The sequence below is a fragment of the Mastigoproctus giganteus genome, chromosome 13 (genome assembly GCF_048544385.1).
Source record: "Mastigoproctus giganteus isolate SK-2022 chromosome 13, ASM4854438v1, whole genome shotgun sequence".
Classification (NCBI taxonomy): Eukaryota; Metazoa; Arthropoda; class Arachnida; order Uropygi; family Thelyphonidae; genus Mastigoproctus; species Mastigoproctus giganteus.
In genome coordinates this window covers 65,147,782-65,160,950 of record NC_143587.1, presented here as the reverse complement: position 1 = coordinate 65,160,950, position 13,169 = coordinate 65,147,782, and the positions used below count along the sequence as shown (strand labels likewise).

Here is a 13,169-nt window from a genome sequence, read left to right as displayed (position 1 = left end):
AATTAATTTCTCAAGAAATTTCTCAAAATCGAATGAATGTTTACGCAAATTTCGAAAAAATATATATTTTAATTATTTTAATCAACTGCAAAATTATACATTTATTCTGAAAACTTACTAACTGCTTTTTTAAACTAATGTTACTAATATTATTAGTAGTATTATTATTATTATTAGCTATATGGTGCAAGGAAGCCTAAGGCTTTTGCTGCACCAGCCAAAAAAAAAAAAAAAAAATTCTAAGTTACCCTGAGAGGGGGGGGGCAGAGAGAATAGGGTTAGAAATAGAGGGGAATCATTAAGAAAGAGAAGAATGATAATATCCAACTCAGGACCCTGGGTGTGCCATGCCCATACTCACAGATGCGAGCCCCTGGAGTTATTTTGTTACTGGTTTGCAACTTTCACTAATAGTAACTGATTAAAATTGAATAGTAACGATACTTTCTTAGCTAATACGTTTAAGTCTCAGAAATATAACGAAATAAACACTAGTTTTAATAAAGCTTATTTTATATATGGCACTCACCACAGTATATCAATTTTTAATTACCAATTGAAATCGATAATTACCTAGAATTTTTTTCCGAAATTTTAACATTCTAGGAACAGCGCTTAGAGTACTTTATGAAAAGAAAGTTACTTACATGTTCAGTCCCATATCAGACATTTAACTCGTCCTGACCCATAATACAAAAATAACTATGGAAATTAAAATCGGCTTAACGGTATTGAAACAAGTTCCCTGGTTTCAATTCATGCTTGCCGCTTCACCCTTGACCTACACAACATCGCTGGTTAGCGGCGCCTGACATTAAACTGCCAGCAGTGGGTTAAGATGTCAAGAACAAACATGTTAACCCCAATGCGGACAGTTAAGAGCAAGAAAGCAGGATGGACATGAAAGCTGGTTACAAATATGGGTAGAAAGTCAAAATCGGCTGCTTGTCTAACCGAATAGAGAAATATTAATCACAGTTTTCCTTGTTTTAAGGTTAGCTGTTTGTGCCATCTGTTGAGCATCATCAGTTATTAAGTGCATTGGGACAGATTAGATTGATTACATTAAAATGATCGCGCGTAGAACGATTTAGCTCGGTTGCAGTGTTTGAAAAACAAATTGCTCTTACGAAACCTTTTAGCATTTTGCTATTTTCATTTAAGTATATGTACAATAAGCATCAGTAAAGAACAACTTCGAGAAATTTGAACTAACGCCTTGCTCTGACCACAGCACAATTCTACAAAGTTGCATTTTTTTGTATTTTCATTGAGCTCTGTTTTTATAAGAAAAGATAATAAACATACAAACTTGATCTCTGCAATAATGGCACAAAAGAAATAAATGCAAATTAAGAAGTGTATTTTGATATAAGAATGCCATTGCTGACCATTATGTACAGAGTTGTGCACGACAAGTCGACACATTGGTATCATTGAGTAAAAGCAGCGTCTTTGTTAGTTGTTCATATCTATGTGCTTATTTCTGCTCTCATGTTTCCGGCAAAATAACCCATAGTAGGTGTGTATACAGTGGAGTATAAAACTAAATGTGTTTTTTTTTTTTTTGTTTCTATCGCAATAAATTGTAACTGTCGGTGGCGGTTCTCAGTATGCTAGTACAAGCAAAAATTTTTTTTGCAGTACCTTTTTCTGCCACCACAGAAGAGAGCTCCCCCCCCCCCCCGGGACACTTGGTATTGTATGATTCTTTAAGGTGAACAGCAGAAGCCTTCGTGGGTAACCCAGTTGGTAGAATCGCCGTCATACCCAAACTGGGTGAAAAAGACTTGAGTTCGAGTCCCGTCGTTGAAGGGAGAAATTTTTATGGATATTTTCACAACGTGGCTGAGTTAGTCGGTCTCCCAGGCGAGGAGGGTAGCATGGGTTTTTCTCCCGGAAACTCGTGTTTTCGTCCAGGAAAACAGAAAATCGACAACAGAACACACGCAATTTACAGACAGTATAAGAAGCAATATGGCCTTTGTCCCTAATGCTGTTAAAACCATACTACAACGAACAGCAGAATTTTAAGTTAACGGCTCTGATTCTTTTCGAATTTTATTTGCGCTCTTAACCATAGGCCTCTCATAATCTGCCTTAACATTCCTGACCCTATGAGTAACTTGATTAACGACTAATTTATTCATAATGTTGGGTTCTGTACCTAGAAAATTTATAACCACCACCTGCTTAGTTAGTTACTATCAGTTCACCTGACATCCATTTTGATGTAAATCATGAACAGTATCTCTGTCTCCTGGTATAAAAAGTTTAGATAGGTGGACTGCTTCTAGGCTGGTTCAATGAAATGACCATTGAGAAAAAAAAAAAAAAAAATCCCCTCCCTTTTTTTCCTTAACAGTAACTTATTTCTTTAAAATTGAAACAGCCTCATAATCACGCTCCTTTGAATTATTCTATTATATTATTTTATGTTATTCTTAATTATATTATTTCTTTAAACAAATTCCACATCAATATCAAATCAAGAATGTCGATATCTCTTAAAGCTTATTTAACGTGTTGATTTAGAAAGCAATCTTCCATGAGATCCAGAAGAGTTCTACTATTTCAGTGAGCTACAAACCCACAAGTTCCGATTAATATCTGGAAAATTAAAATCCCCTCGGATAATCTTTCCTCTCTTTGTTTGTATAGTTGCTCTTTATATTCATCACAGCAGGAGCACCCCTCAGGGGAAGTGGCTACTGGACTTCAGGTACCTACTACTCCAAGAGGCTCGATCAAAATGAAAAAACAAAACAAGGATTAAATTTCTTCAAACAGCAGCTCCAATGCTCTTCTGTAAATTAGTATTAGTATTAGTAATGGCCGCATGGTGCAAGAAAGCCTATGGCTTATACTTCACCAGCAAAAAAAAAAAAAAAAAAAACGAATAAAACAATGATAAAAAATATAAATAAAATAAATAATAATAATTAATAATAGAAAAGGAAATTAAACCTATCATCCTATGCGCTTCCCTCACCCGAAGGTACTATCCAGATGACCTTTGAATTTCCCCAAACTGTTAGCCTCTACCACCCATGTAGGCAACTTATTCCAGTAATTTATAACTCGCTGGCTAAAATCAAACTTCCTGCAGTCCAATCTAACCGTTTCCCCCCAGTAACTTGAACTTATGTCCCCTAGTTCTAGCATCATTTATAATCTTGAACATTTTGTCCTCATTCATTTTACTGATGTCTCTCAGAGTCTTAAACACCTCAGTCAAATCTCCTCTAAGGTGACTAGTTTCCAAACTCTGCAACCCACATATTCGAAGTCTTTCTTCATAAGGACGCCCTTTTGCCGATCTCACCAGGCGGGTTACCCGTCTTTACACCCTTTCAAGAAGCTCTATGTCTTTCTTTAGGTGCGGTCTCCATACTTGAACACAGAATTCCAAGTGTGGTCTAACAAAAGCCTTATATAATGGGATTATCACGTCCCTATCTCTACTTGCAAAAGTTCGATAGCTGATCGATAGTGATGTTGTGCCGCATGGGGTGCACACCGTGTGGGTTGTCGTGAGCCCATTCGTTTAGCGGCTCGTCCATTGCCCTCTGCTAATCCATGCACTAGGCGCATGTCTGCCAGCTCACAGTTCGTATATCGATGCATGCTTTTCGTGTGGCGACTACTGCTTGAATGAGTAAACCAGAAATTTTCCCTCTCGCGAACTGATGAACAGCGCTATCTAGCGACTTACGGTGATGTTTCCGGTTATGGGTTCCTGTGCGATTCACATTCCTTTAGCTGTTACCTACCTCCCCTCAACGCTTGTACCAAATTTTTGAGATACCCTGTATATCGAATTAGGCGAGATGTATGTGGCAAACTGATACATGAAATTAAAGGCAACTCCTTCACTTATTTATTTTTATTCCTTTATTTTTATTTCTACTCCTTTAACGTTACTCAATAAGAGACATTATTTTTCAACCCATCTTCCTATTTCAATCTTCTTGCATTTTCTCATTTTACACAATTAATATTTATCTTTTATTGCTATTTTACGAACATGACACTGATTCTTTTTCAACAGAAATAACAGCAATTAATATTTGCTTTTGATTTTCTTGAATATTTAAGGCAAATAGGTGCAAGGAGGGGCGTCGCAAGAGAAAAAGGTTGCGAGGAGCCACTTGATATTTGTTCCTCCTTCTCAGATTGAGAAACAGGAACTATTGAGATGCAATAAATTTCAGTCAATTGATAATAGTTGTCGACCGAACACATTATTCTTACTGTTGTTGGGTTTTAGGCGAATCAGCTACTAGACTATATCGCGCCGTATATAATATGTCTGTAAATTGAATGTGTTCTTTAGTCGATTTGCTGTTTGATGGAAGAAAAACCGGAAGTTCAGGGAGAAAAAAACCATGCCGCCTTTAACTGAGATCGACTAAGTCAGCCACGTTGTGAAAATGGCCCATAAAAATACCATCCGTCATTGACGGGATTTAAACCCGGGCCTTTTCCACTCGCTGTGGATGGAGAGTAATTATAACCACTATGCTATCGCGAGAACGCCCATTTAAGGGGGCGAAGAATTAAGAGGTCTGCAGCTTAGGATCCCAAAATTTACTTTCTTGTTCAGGCAATCTAGATAAGCCAAAATTTAGCTCAACTTCAGGCCCTGAGTTTTCTTAAATGGACCCTCTTTTGGCTGCATAAGGGCATTCAATCATTTTGAAATAGGGAGCAAATAAAACCAAAGCAAATAAAATATTGGCGGTTACGTGAAGCGGCAGTGGGCCGAAACAATACGTAGTTCCTTCCATTAATTATGCATTTTTCGAAATAGAATTTAAATTTTATTAATGTTTATATTTAGTTTCATTTATTTTGAAATTCAGTAATCAAATATGAAACTGCAAAATTATTATATAACATCTGACACTAATAACATGTTTATTACGGTATATGGTTATAATAATATTAAATGCAGAGGAAAATACATAAAACAACATAAGAGGGCAATACAGAAAAATCGCTTATTACTAAAAACATATTTTCAAAAGTCAGTATGAAACTATATTTAGTGGTTGGTTGATTGTTGTTGGATTTTATGTGCATCAGAACTTAAGCCATATTGCGCCGTGTATAATATGTCTAAACTGCTTGAGTTCTGTGATCGATTTGTTGTTTTCTGTACAAAAAAAAAAAAAAAAAAAACGAGTTTCAGGGAGAAAAACCATGCTATACTCGCCTGAGACCAACTAACTCAGTCACGTTATGAAAAGGACCCATCAATGTTCCTCGCGTCATTGAAGAGATTCGAAGTCAGGTTTTTTCACCCGATGTGGGGAGAATGGTGGTAATACCAAATGTGCTACCTAGGAGTTCAACTATATTTATTGACAAGCTACTTTAATTTCAGAGGACGCATAACACTTAAGGCTGCGTTTTAGATGGCCTAGTGGTAGCATAGCTGTCATAATCATTGGCCTCTTCACACCCGGGGGAAAATACCTAAATTGGAGTCCTGTCAATGACGCGAGGAATTTTTATGGAGTTCTTTCACAACCTGGCTGAGTTAGTCAATCTCAGGCAGGGATATCACGGTTTTTTCTCTCTCCTGGAAACTCGGGATTTTCGTCCAGCAAACAGTCAAATACACCACAGAACACTTCAGTTTACATACATAATATGCTGTATACGGCGCAGTATTCAATAAGTCGATGTACCTGAAACTCTACAACAACAACAATAACAACGACATGGCCGTGGGCTACAGAATGTAAAGGAATGGGGGCTCATTCCGGCCGCCGTTTGGACACTTCTGAGGTACATTTTCGATTAAATATGCTTTTTCAGGCTACTCTGAGAACTAAACACTTTTTAAAACATTGTTCTTTTATGCAAAAATTGCATTCGGTTTAATGTACTTAATGAACGAGCATTTGAGACGGAACGTCTCCTTAATTTGTTCTATACTGAAAGGACAGAATTCATGGGACACCTTGTTCCTGGGCAATGCGACGCTGTCACCCCTATCGCTAGTGGATGAATCCACCGCTTGGCAGGTATATAGGTACACTGCATCACTGCATTCAAGTAGACGGTAATTCGATGTCAGTATGGATAAATGTCGTGAGTTAACAGACTTTGAAAGAGGGATGACAGTGGGTGCCCGACGCTTGGGTCACTCTATCGCGGAGGTGGTACAGAAATTGCACTATCCACGTTCGACAGTATCAAGAGTGTATTGGGAATACGCCATTTCCCGAATAACATCTCATCGTGGACAGCGCTGTGGATGGAGAAAGGTGATGGATGAACGTTGCCGTTGACGTCTGTCTCGTATTGTTTCAGCCAACCGGAGAGCGACAGTGGCACAAATCACCGTTGACTTCAACAAGGTAGGTGCCAAAAACGTCTTCACTAAGGCCATCAGGCGATCATTAGCTGCAACAGGGTATGGGAGCCGCCGACTCCCAAAGTCCCATTGCTAATACCATGACACAGGATTCTACGCCTCAACTGGGGCTAAGAACATCGTCACTGAACCTTGGATAATTGGAGACGGGTCTCCTGGTCCAATGAGTCCCGTTTCCAGTTATTTCGAGCGGGCGGGAGGGTGTGTATCTGGCGGAAACCGCACGAAGCTATGCATCCGTCATGTCAACAAGGAACTATTCAGGCAAGTGGACGGTCCGTAATGGTCTGGGACGTGTTCAACTGGCACACGTTGGGACCCCTGTCTAGTTGCATCTCTTGAACTGTCCTGGCGATGTGTCCATCCTTGCAGACCATCTGCATCCCTTCATGGTCATCGTGCACGCACAGGGAAATGGACTCTTGCAGCAGGACAATGCACCTCCCCACTGAGCCATGGTGACTAGATCATGGTTCGAAGAGAATTCCTCATATTTTACCACCATATAATGGCCTCCTCGTTCACCGGAAATGAACCCTGTGGGGCATCTTTGGGATGCTCTGGAAAGGTCCGTTCGAGCTTTGGATCCTCCACCCAGGAATGCGACGGAATTATGAACAGCGGTGCAGCAAGCATGGATTGAAATACCTGTGGACCGCTTTCGTGAACGAATGGACTCAATGCCTCGTCGTGTAACTGCCCTTATCTGGGCGAAAGTTGGGCCTACCCGTTACTATGTAGGTATACCATGATTTCTGTCCACTCAGAGTATAACTAAGTTAGAACGAAATGAAATTCACGAATAAAATATTTTCCCGACAAATGTATGGTGGATTTCTGGGTACGCCAGTACTACCTAGGAAGTTTGGCGTAATTTGTTTGAAGGGAAGGAGAAACTGGGGAAACTACATATGAACAGCAAGTAACAAGTTTATTAGGGGATATACGACACCTAATAATGATTTCACTGCTTGAGAAGTGTGAAATATATTTGTACGAATATGTATTACTTTAATTATAACTAATAACGACGGTGTGGTAAATAATGATAAAAATAATAATTTCAGTACAATGGCTCTTTGTCTCCTAGTCCGCTTCACGGGATACTGTGAAGTACGGGCAGAGTGGAACTTTTCCAACTATCCCTTCACTAGTTTCGCCATTGGAGTAAACTAAACCTCCAGCGAAGTACTCGAGAGCTCTTCAGATTCTGAATAAGCTTCTGTCAGAGTTTCCATTGCCATTATATACGGTACAACAACTTTTCAAGTTCTTGTACTTTACAAAATAAGCGCAGCAAATGCATATGGACATAAAAAAAAAACATTTGTTACAGTTAATTTAATAACATTTAATGTCATTGCAAAATTTAATGTTTTTTTTTTCCCCACTGCGCAGCACTTTCCCCGAATATTCTATTAATATCGGAGACTACATGTATTTCTTTCGAGTTTAAACGAACCATCGTATTCAGCGGACAGCATTACTCTCCAAATAGTCCGATAAATTGAGGTTTAACTCTATTTATCTACCTAAATTATCAAAATACTACTGTAATCTGAATTATCAAATAAAGCGTATCCGGTCCTTATGGAACTTATTCAGAAATTTTTTTAGGTTTATTCAAGATGAGAAAGTTTTGTATCGAGAGGTGGCGCTGTAGTAATAGCAATCTAAGCAATGTATGTTAAGATTAAAAAAAAAATAAATAAATAAACTGGAAAAAGAAATATTTCTTCTACGTTTAAGTTTTCGTATTATGACGTTTTGTTATGTTTATCGTTCTTGATTTGTTGCTGTGTGTTGGGGTTGTATATGCTTGTGATCTGTAGTAATTTTGTTTAAGTTCTTTCTTTTCAAAAGGAAACTGGTTTAAAAGTGTGTCACTCAAACGAGTGATGCAATTATTATTCTATTAACGTTAAGTTAGAGCTATGGAGGAATCAGAATTTGTCGCTGACAGTGACGGTGGTACACCAGAAAATAAAACTCCAGAAGTGCTTATGGTACCCTTGAAATTAGGTATGTATTGCTGTTTTTAGATATCATGATACAGAAGTAATGTTTCCATCCTCCTATTAGTATCTGCGATCACGGCTAAAATTGAACGAGGAACTACAATTTTATGTGTACCCATTTATGTATACTAATTTTTTTTTATTCTGGACACATCAAATTCCTTGTGCTATGTAAATTACTAATTTACCAAATGGCATTGCTGTCTTATGCAAGACAGAAAACTTATACATTTTTATGAGTTATTTTTAAATGTGAAAGTGAGCTAAATGATGAATCTCGAAAATATTGTAATTTCGTGAACCCCACTGATGTTTTTAGAAAATCATCTAAGGTTTGAATTAGTTTGAATTTTCAACTAAAATTCAGTTTTGTATCTCCCAATTTTGATAGGAAGATGCGAAAGAAATTACCACCGAGAAAATCATTAGGGTGTGCGTTGAAAAGCAATTTTGGTTGCTATTAATTTTATGGCGTATTACCAAATTTGGATGTATTGGACAGTGTATGTTTGCTCAAGTGTGTTGCGAGTTGATTTGGGGTTTGGACGAGTTCGATTGAAGATACCTTTTAAAAATTCCAGCAGTGTGCGAAGGCATTACTGTCACACAGACCCGGGGGGGGGGGGAAGATTTGATTCTTCGTTAAGACATTAATTTCAATAACAGATTACAGTAAGCAGATATCTGATTTCATATAAGGAATGCGTTTAGAACATTGGAATTTCCGATGAAAAGTTCCTATATTTATACATAAAGATAAAATAAAGTGTAAACCTTAATTAAGAAGTATAGCTTGTTATTTAAAAAAAAAAAATAGCTTTTTATTTTTTAAATAGCTTGTTATAAATAAATGGGCTGAGTTAAAATTTGTTTAATAAATAAGTTAGGAGCAAAAAACAAAGATATATTGTTTTAATAAATGAATATCAGGTGAGAAGAAAAATGCATAGGATGATTATAAATTAACAGGGAACACAAAAACCTACAGTAGTCTGCAATCAAGTCATTAAGGAGGTTAGGCAAGCTAAGGCAGATTACAAAAATTCTCAGGCAAAGAATTGTAGTAAAGATTTTTTTTTTACTTATGTTAACACTAGAAGGAAAGGGATGAATCATATTGGTCCACTAGATATGAATGGTATAACTTTTGATGATTCTGCTCACATGTTTTGATGACATGAGTAATTACAGATCTGTTTGTTTAACTTCTGTTCCAGGGAAAATAATGGAGTCACTGGTTAAAGAAGCATTGCAGGATAGTCTAGACAAGACTGCAGTAATAATTCAGACACAACATGGGTTGGGTAAGGGGAAGTCTTGTCTGAACAATTTGATTGGATATTATGATGTGGTGAAAGTTTATCAAAAATTAATTTTGATATCATATACTTGGATTCCAGGAAAGCTTTTGATACTGTTGCACATGGAAGACTACTGTACAAATTAGAGCAGTATGACATTAAGGACAAGTTGTTACAATGGATAAAAGGATGGTTGAGTGGGAGAAGACAGAGAGTGGTAATCAATGGACACTGCTCTCATGAACTAATGTTATTAGTGGAGTCCCCCAGGGTTCGATGTTGGGCTTATTGTTGTTTTGTAGGTATATCAGGCTTACTGTCCAAGTTTGCAGATAAAGGTTGGTAGGGTTGTTAATGACAGTAATGACAGAATGCTACTGCAACAGGATCTAGAAAAGTTGGGCAGATGGGTTGAGAAGTGGCAACTGAAGTTTAATGTTGACAAATACAAAGTACTGCATATGGGTAGAAGTAACCCTAGAGGAACATACCAACTGTGTGGTACCACACTCACTTAGGGTGATAGAAAATGAAAAAGACCTGGGAGTGATTGTGCAGTCAGATATGAAGTTTTCTGAGCAGCAGACAGGCTGCCAGAGCAGGTCATGGAGTCCTGTCAATGATATACAGGAATTTTGTTAGTAGGAATAAGGTGTTATTCCTTTGTATAAGGCAATGGTCAGGCCACATCTTGAGTACTGCATAAAGATCTGGAGGCCTCATTTTAGGAAGGATGTAGAGTTGCTAGAACGAGTACAGAAAAGGGCAGCAAGATTGGTGAGGGGAACAAAGGGGGCCCTCTTACCAAGAAAGGCTTAAGTTTTGAGATTAGCATTAGCATTAGTAGAGGCATATAATGCAAGAAAGCAAGCTTATGCAGCATCAGCCAAAAAAAAAAAAAACTTCCACTTCACCCCTCCGTTCGTTCGAAATACCATCTGGAGACTAGACACCTGCAAGGTGATCTGATTGAGGTGTAAGGACTTTAATGGTGTGAACAGGCTCAATGCTGTTGGGATTCTTCCTCTTGCTCAGATTGTGAACCTGAGGGGGTATAAATTCAAATTGATGAAAGTCAGCTGTAGAATAGATATGCAGAAATATGCCTTTAGCCAGTGGGTAGTTGATTGTTGGAACAACCTTCTATCTGTTTTTGTTGTGGAAGTTGATAGCTTAAATAAATTCACAGAAGAACTTGACAAACTTGAGTGAATTGGTAAGCTGATGCTGTATAAGCTTGCTTTTTTTGTATCATATGCCTATTCTAATGCTAGTGACACCATGTCTCTTCTATCCCTATAATGTCTGTATTTAATCACTTAATCAGTACTGAAAGTTTATCAGATTTATTTATAATGCTCCTACCCTTAGTTTACATGCAATTATACATGCACATGTTCATACTTTTAATTACCCTAACACAGTCCATGTATTTACTTGTTCCATGATGACCCACAGCACGGCCTGAAATCACCGACACCTTGCTTTCCAGGCTACTGCTGCATGTTCCAAAAGAAGTGATGAAAGAATCTTTTTCACCTCTGCCTGCAGCTCTAGTTAATCTATTAGTCTGTATCCTCCCCTGTGCTAGCAGTTTTCCAACTCATCCATCACTGCCTTGATAGCATCAACAAATATTCTTGAATCCTTCAATTTAAGTGTATTCCATACTTGTAAAAACAGTCTCTCCAGTTAAAAAGTACAGACCATGCTTAGAAAAATTTTATCCCATGAGCTTTTCACCTTCTCTCCAGAGTTGAATTGATTGATAAGACTCTCAACATGTACCAAACTCCAATTATGCGTTGGCAGAATTGCAGACATTTTCAAATTCAGACTTAATTCACAACTTTTTTTCTCAACATTGCCCTGTACCTGTTAAGTAAATCCTCTATCTCCTACTCTTAATATTGTTAGTACCAATATGTACAACATCACCTTTGTGTCCATGAAAGTTGATATCTGCTTTACAATGTCATCTACTTTTTCCCCTGACAGACATACCCTTGTCCTATTCCACCTGCCCTTCTTGCACAACGTATTTCCCTGACAATAGAATTGCTGACAATAACTACTGCTTTTGGGACCAGTACATTCTGCCTTGTGATTGCATGCTTTGTTTTGCAGTAAAACCATTTTTAAACTTAATTTTGAGGCATTAATAAAATACATGACATTCATTAGGATTGTGTTTAATGCTCAATTTGTTCAGAAGACCATTGATGCCTTTACAGAAACACATCCCATTTTCCAAAATGAAATATTTTGAAAACACCTTGTGACGTTTTTGATGTGCTGTAATTTTAATTCTTGCTCAGCTAACTTCCACTGTTGTGACCTAGAACTAAAGAGTTCTGTTTGCTGTTTAGATTTGTGATTTAGATTTAGTTCATGATTTAACTTTAAATCATGGACTAAATCGGTTAACTCTTCTTGCTTAATTAAGTGCAGTGCATTATAATTTTCTGATTGGTAGTTGGCGCCTCCATAGCCAGGTGGGCAGGAGCAGCAGTGTGTAGCACAGACTTCTTGATTAGACCAGGGTTTTGTGACCACCAAATACGGAGGATGCGGAAAGGTCAGTGAATGACCACTTCATATCCCTGGAGCAATATGACCTTAGTTGCTAATGCTCCTAAAAAAAAAAAAAATAATAATAAATAAATAAAAAATAAAAAAACCTGATTGGTAGTCCAAATCTGTTGAAGTGAGGCATAGTCCAGCAAAGGTTGCTGCAACACAAGAATCTTCGCTATATGTTTATCACTGGTTTCTTCATCCCATGATTTTGGGGGATCTGGTATTTGCAGGTATTATGTGGAAAAGGCTTTATTGAAGATTATATGCTAGGATATTTGATGCTTGCATTTTCTGTAGATCCCCCTTTTTTTTTGTCATGGAGAAATAGCAATTGCCAATGTGGTTGCATGGCTCTGTCCTTATTGTAGGAACAACAGTAGGCCTACATTTAAATTTCCCAATTGGTTACATTCTTAGGTTTGTGGTGCAGGTAATACAATACATAAGTGGAGGCCCAACTTTTGTTCAGGAATATGAATGTTTAGTAACATGGCAGATTTTATTCCTCTTTAGATTTTTGTTGTAAATTGCACGCACGCACACACACACACAGCAGGGGGTAATTCAGACACTTTCCTTCTGCTTAAACATTTTACAATACAAAGCTAAGCAAAACACAGAAGAAACTATGCAATAGATATGTAGATTAACTGTACATGTATTCACACTATAACTGTCAAATGTCTTTCCTTTATTGAAAGAGAGCAGTTGGAGGCAGACAGACAAGGTTGAACATGTTAACCGTTCATAACATTTGTCTGCTGTCTATGTGCACTTGAAAACATTATTTGCGGGTAATTTAACAGATCAGTGTCATATCTATTAAATGTAGTAAGATAAAACCTGTATGTATAGAAATTTGACGTGATATGAAAATTTAAA

At 37.6% G+C, this 13,169-nt stretch overlaps 1 protein-coding gene across 1 annotated transcript in view; it reads left to right on the top strand.

Annotated features, from left to right (window-relative positions):
* Positions 1–8,133: 8,133 nt before the first annotated feature.
* Positions 8,134–13,169, top strand: part of LOC150076130 (selenoprotein S-like) — a 56,529-nt gene continuing 51,493 nt past the window's right edge. Inside the window, exon 1 of the mRNA XM_090388205.1 lies at positions 8,134–8,410. Within this exon, the coding sequence (XP_090244331.1) occupies positions 8,323–8,410 (88 nt within the window). The 5' untranslated portion in view covers positions 8,134–8,322. The remainder of the gene's footprint in view (positions 8,411–13,169) is intronic.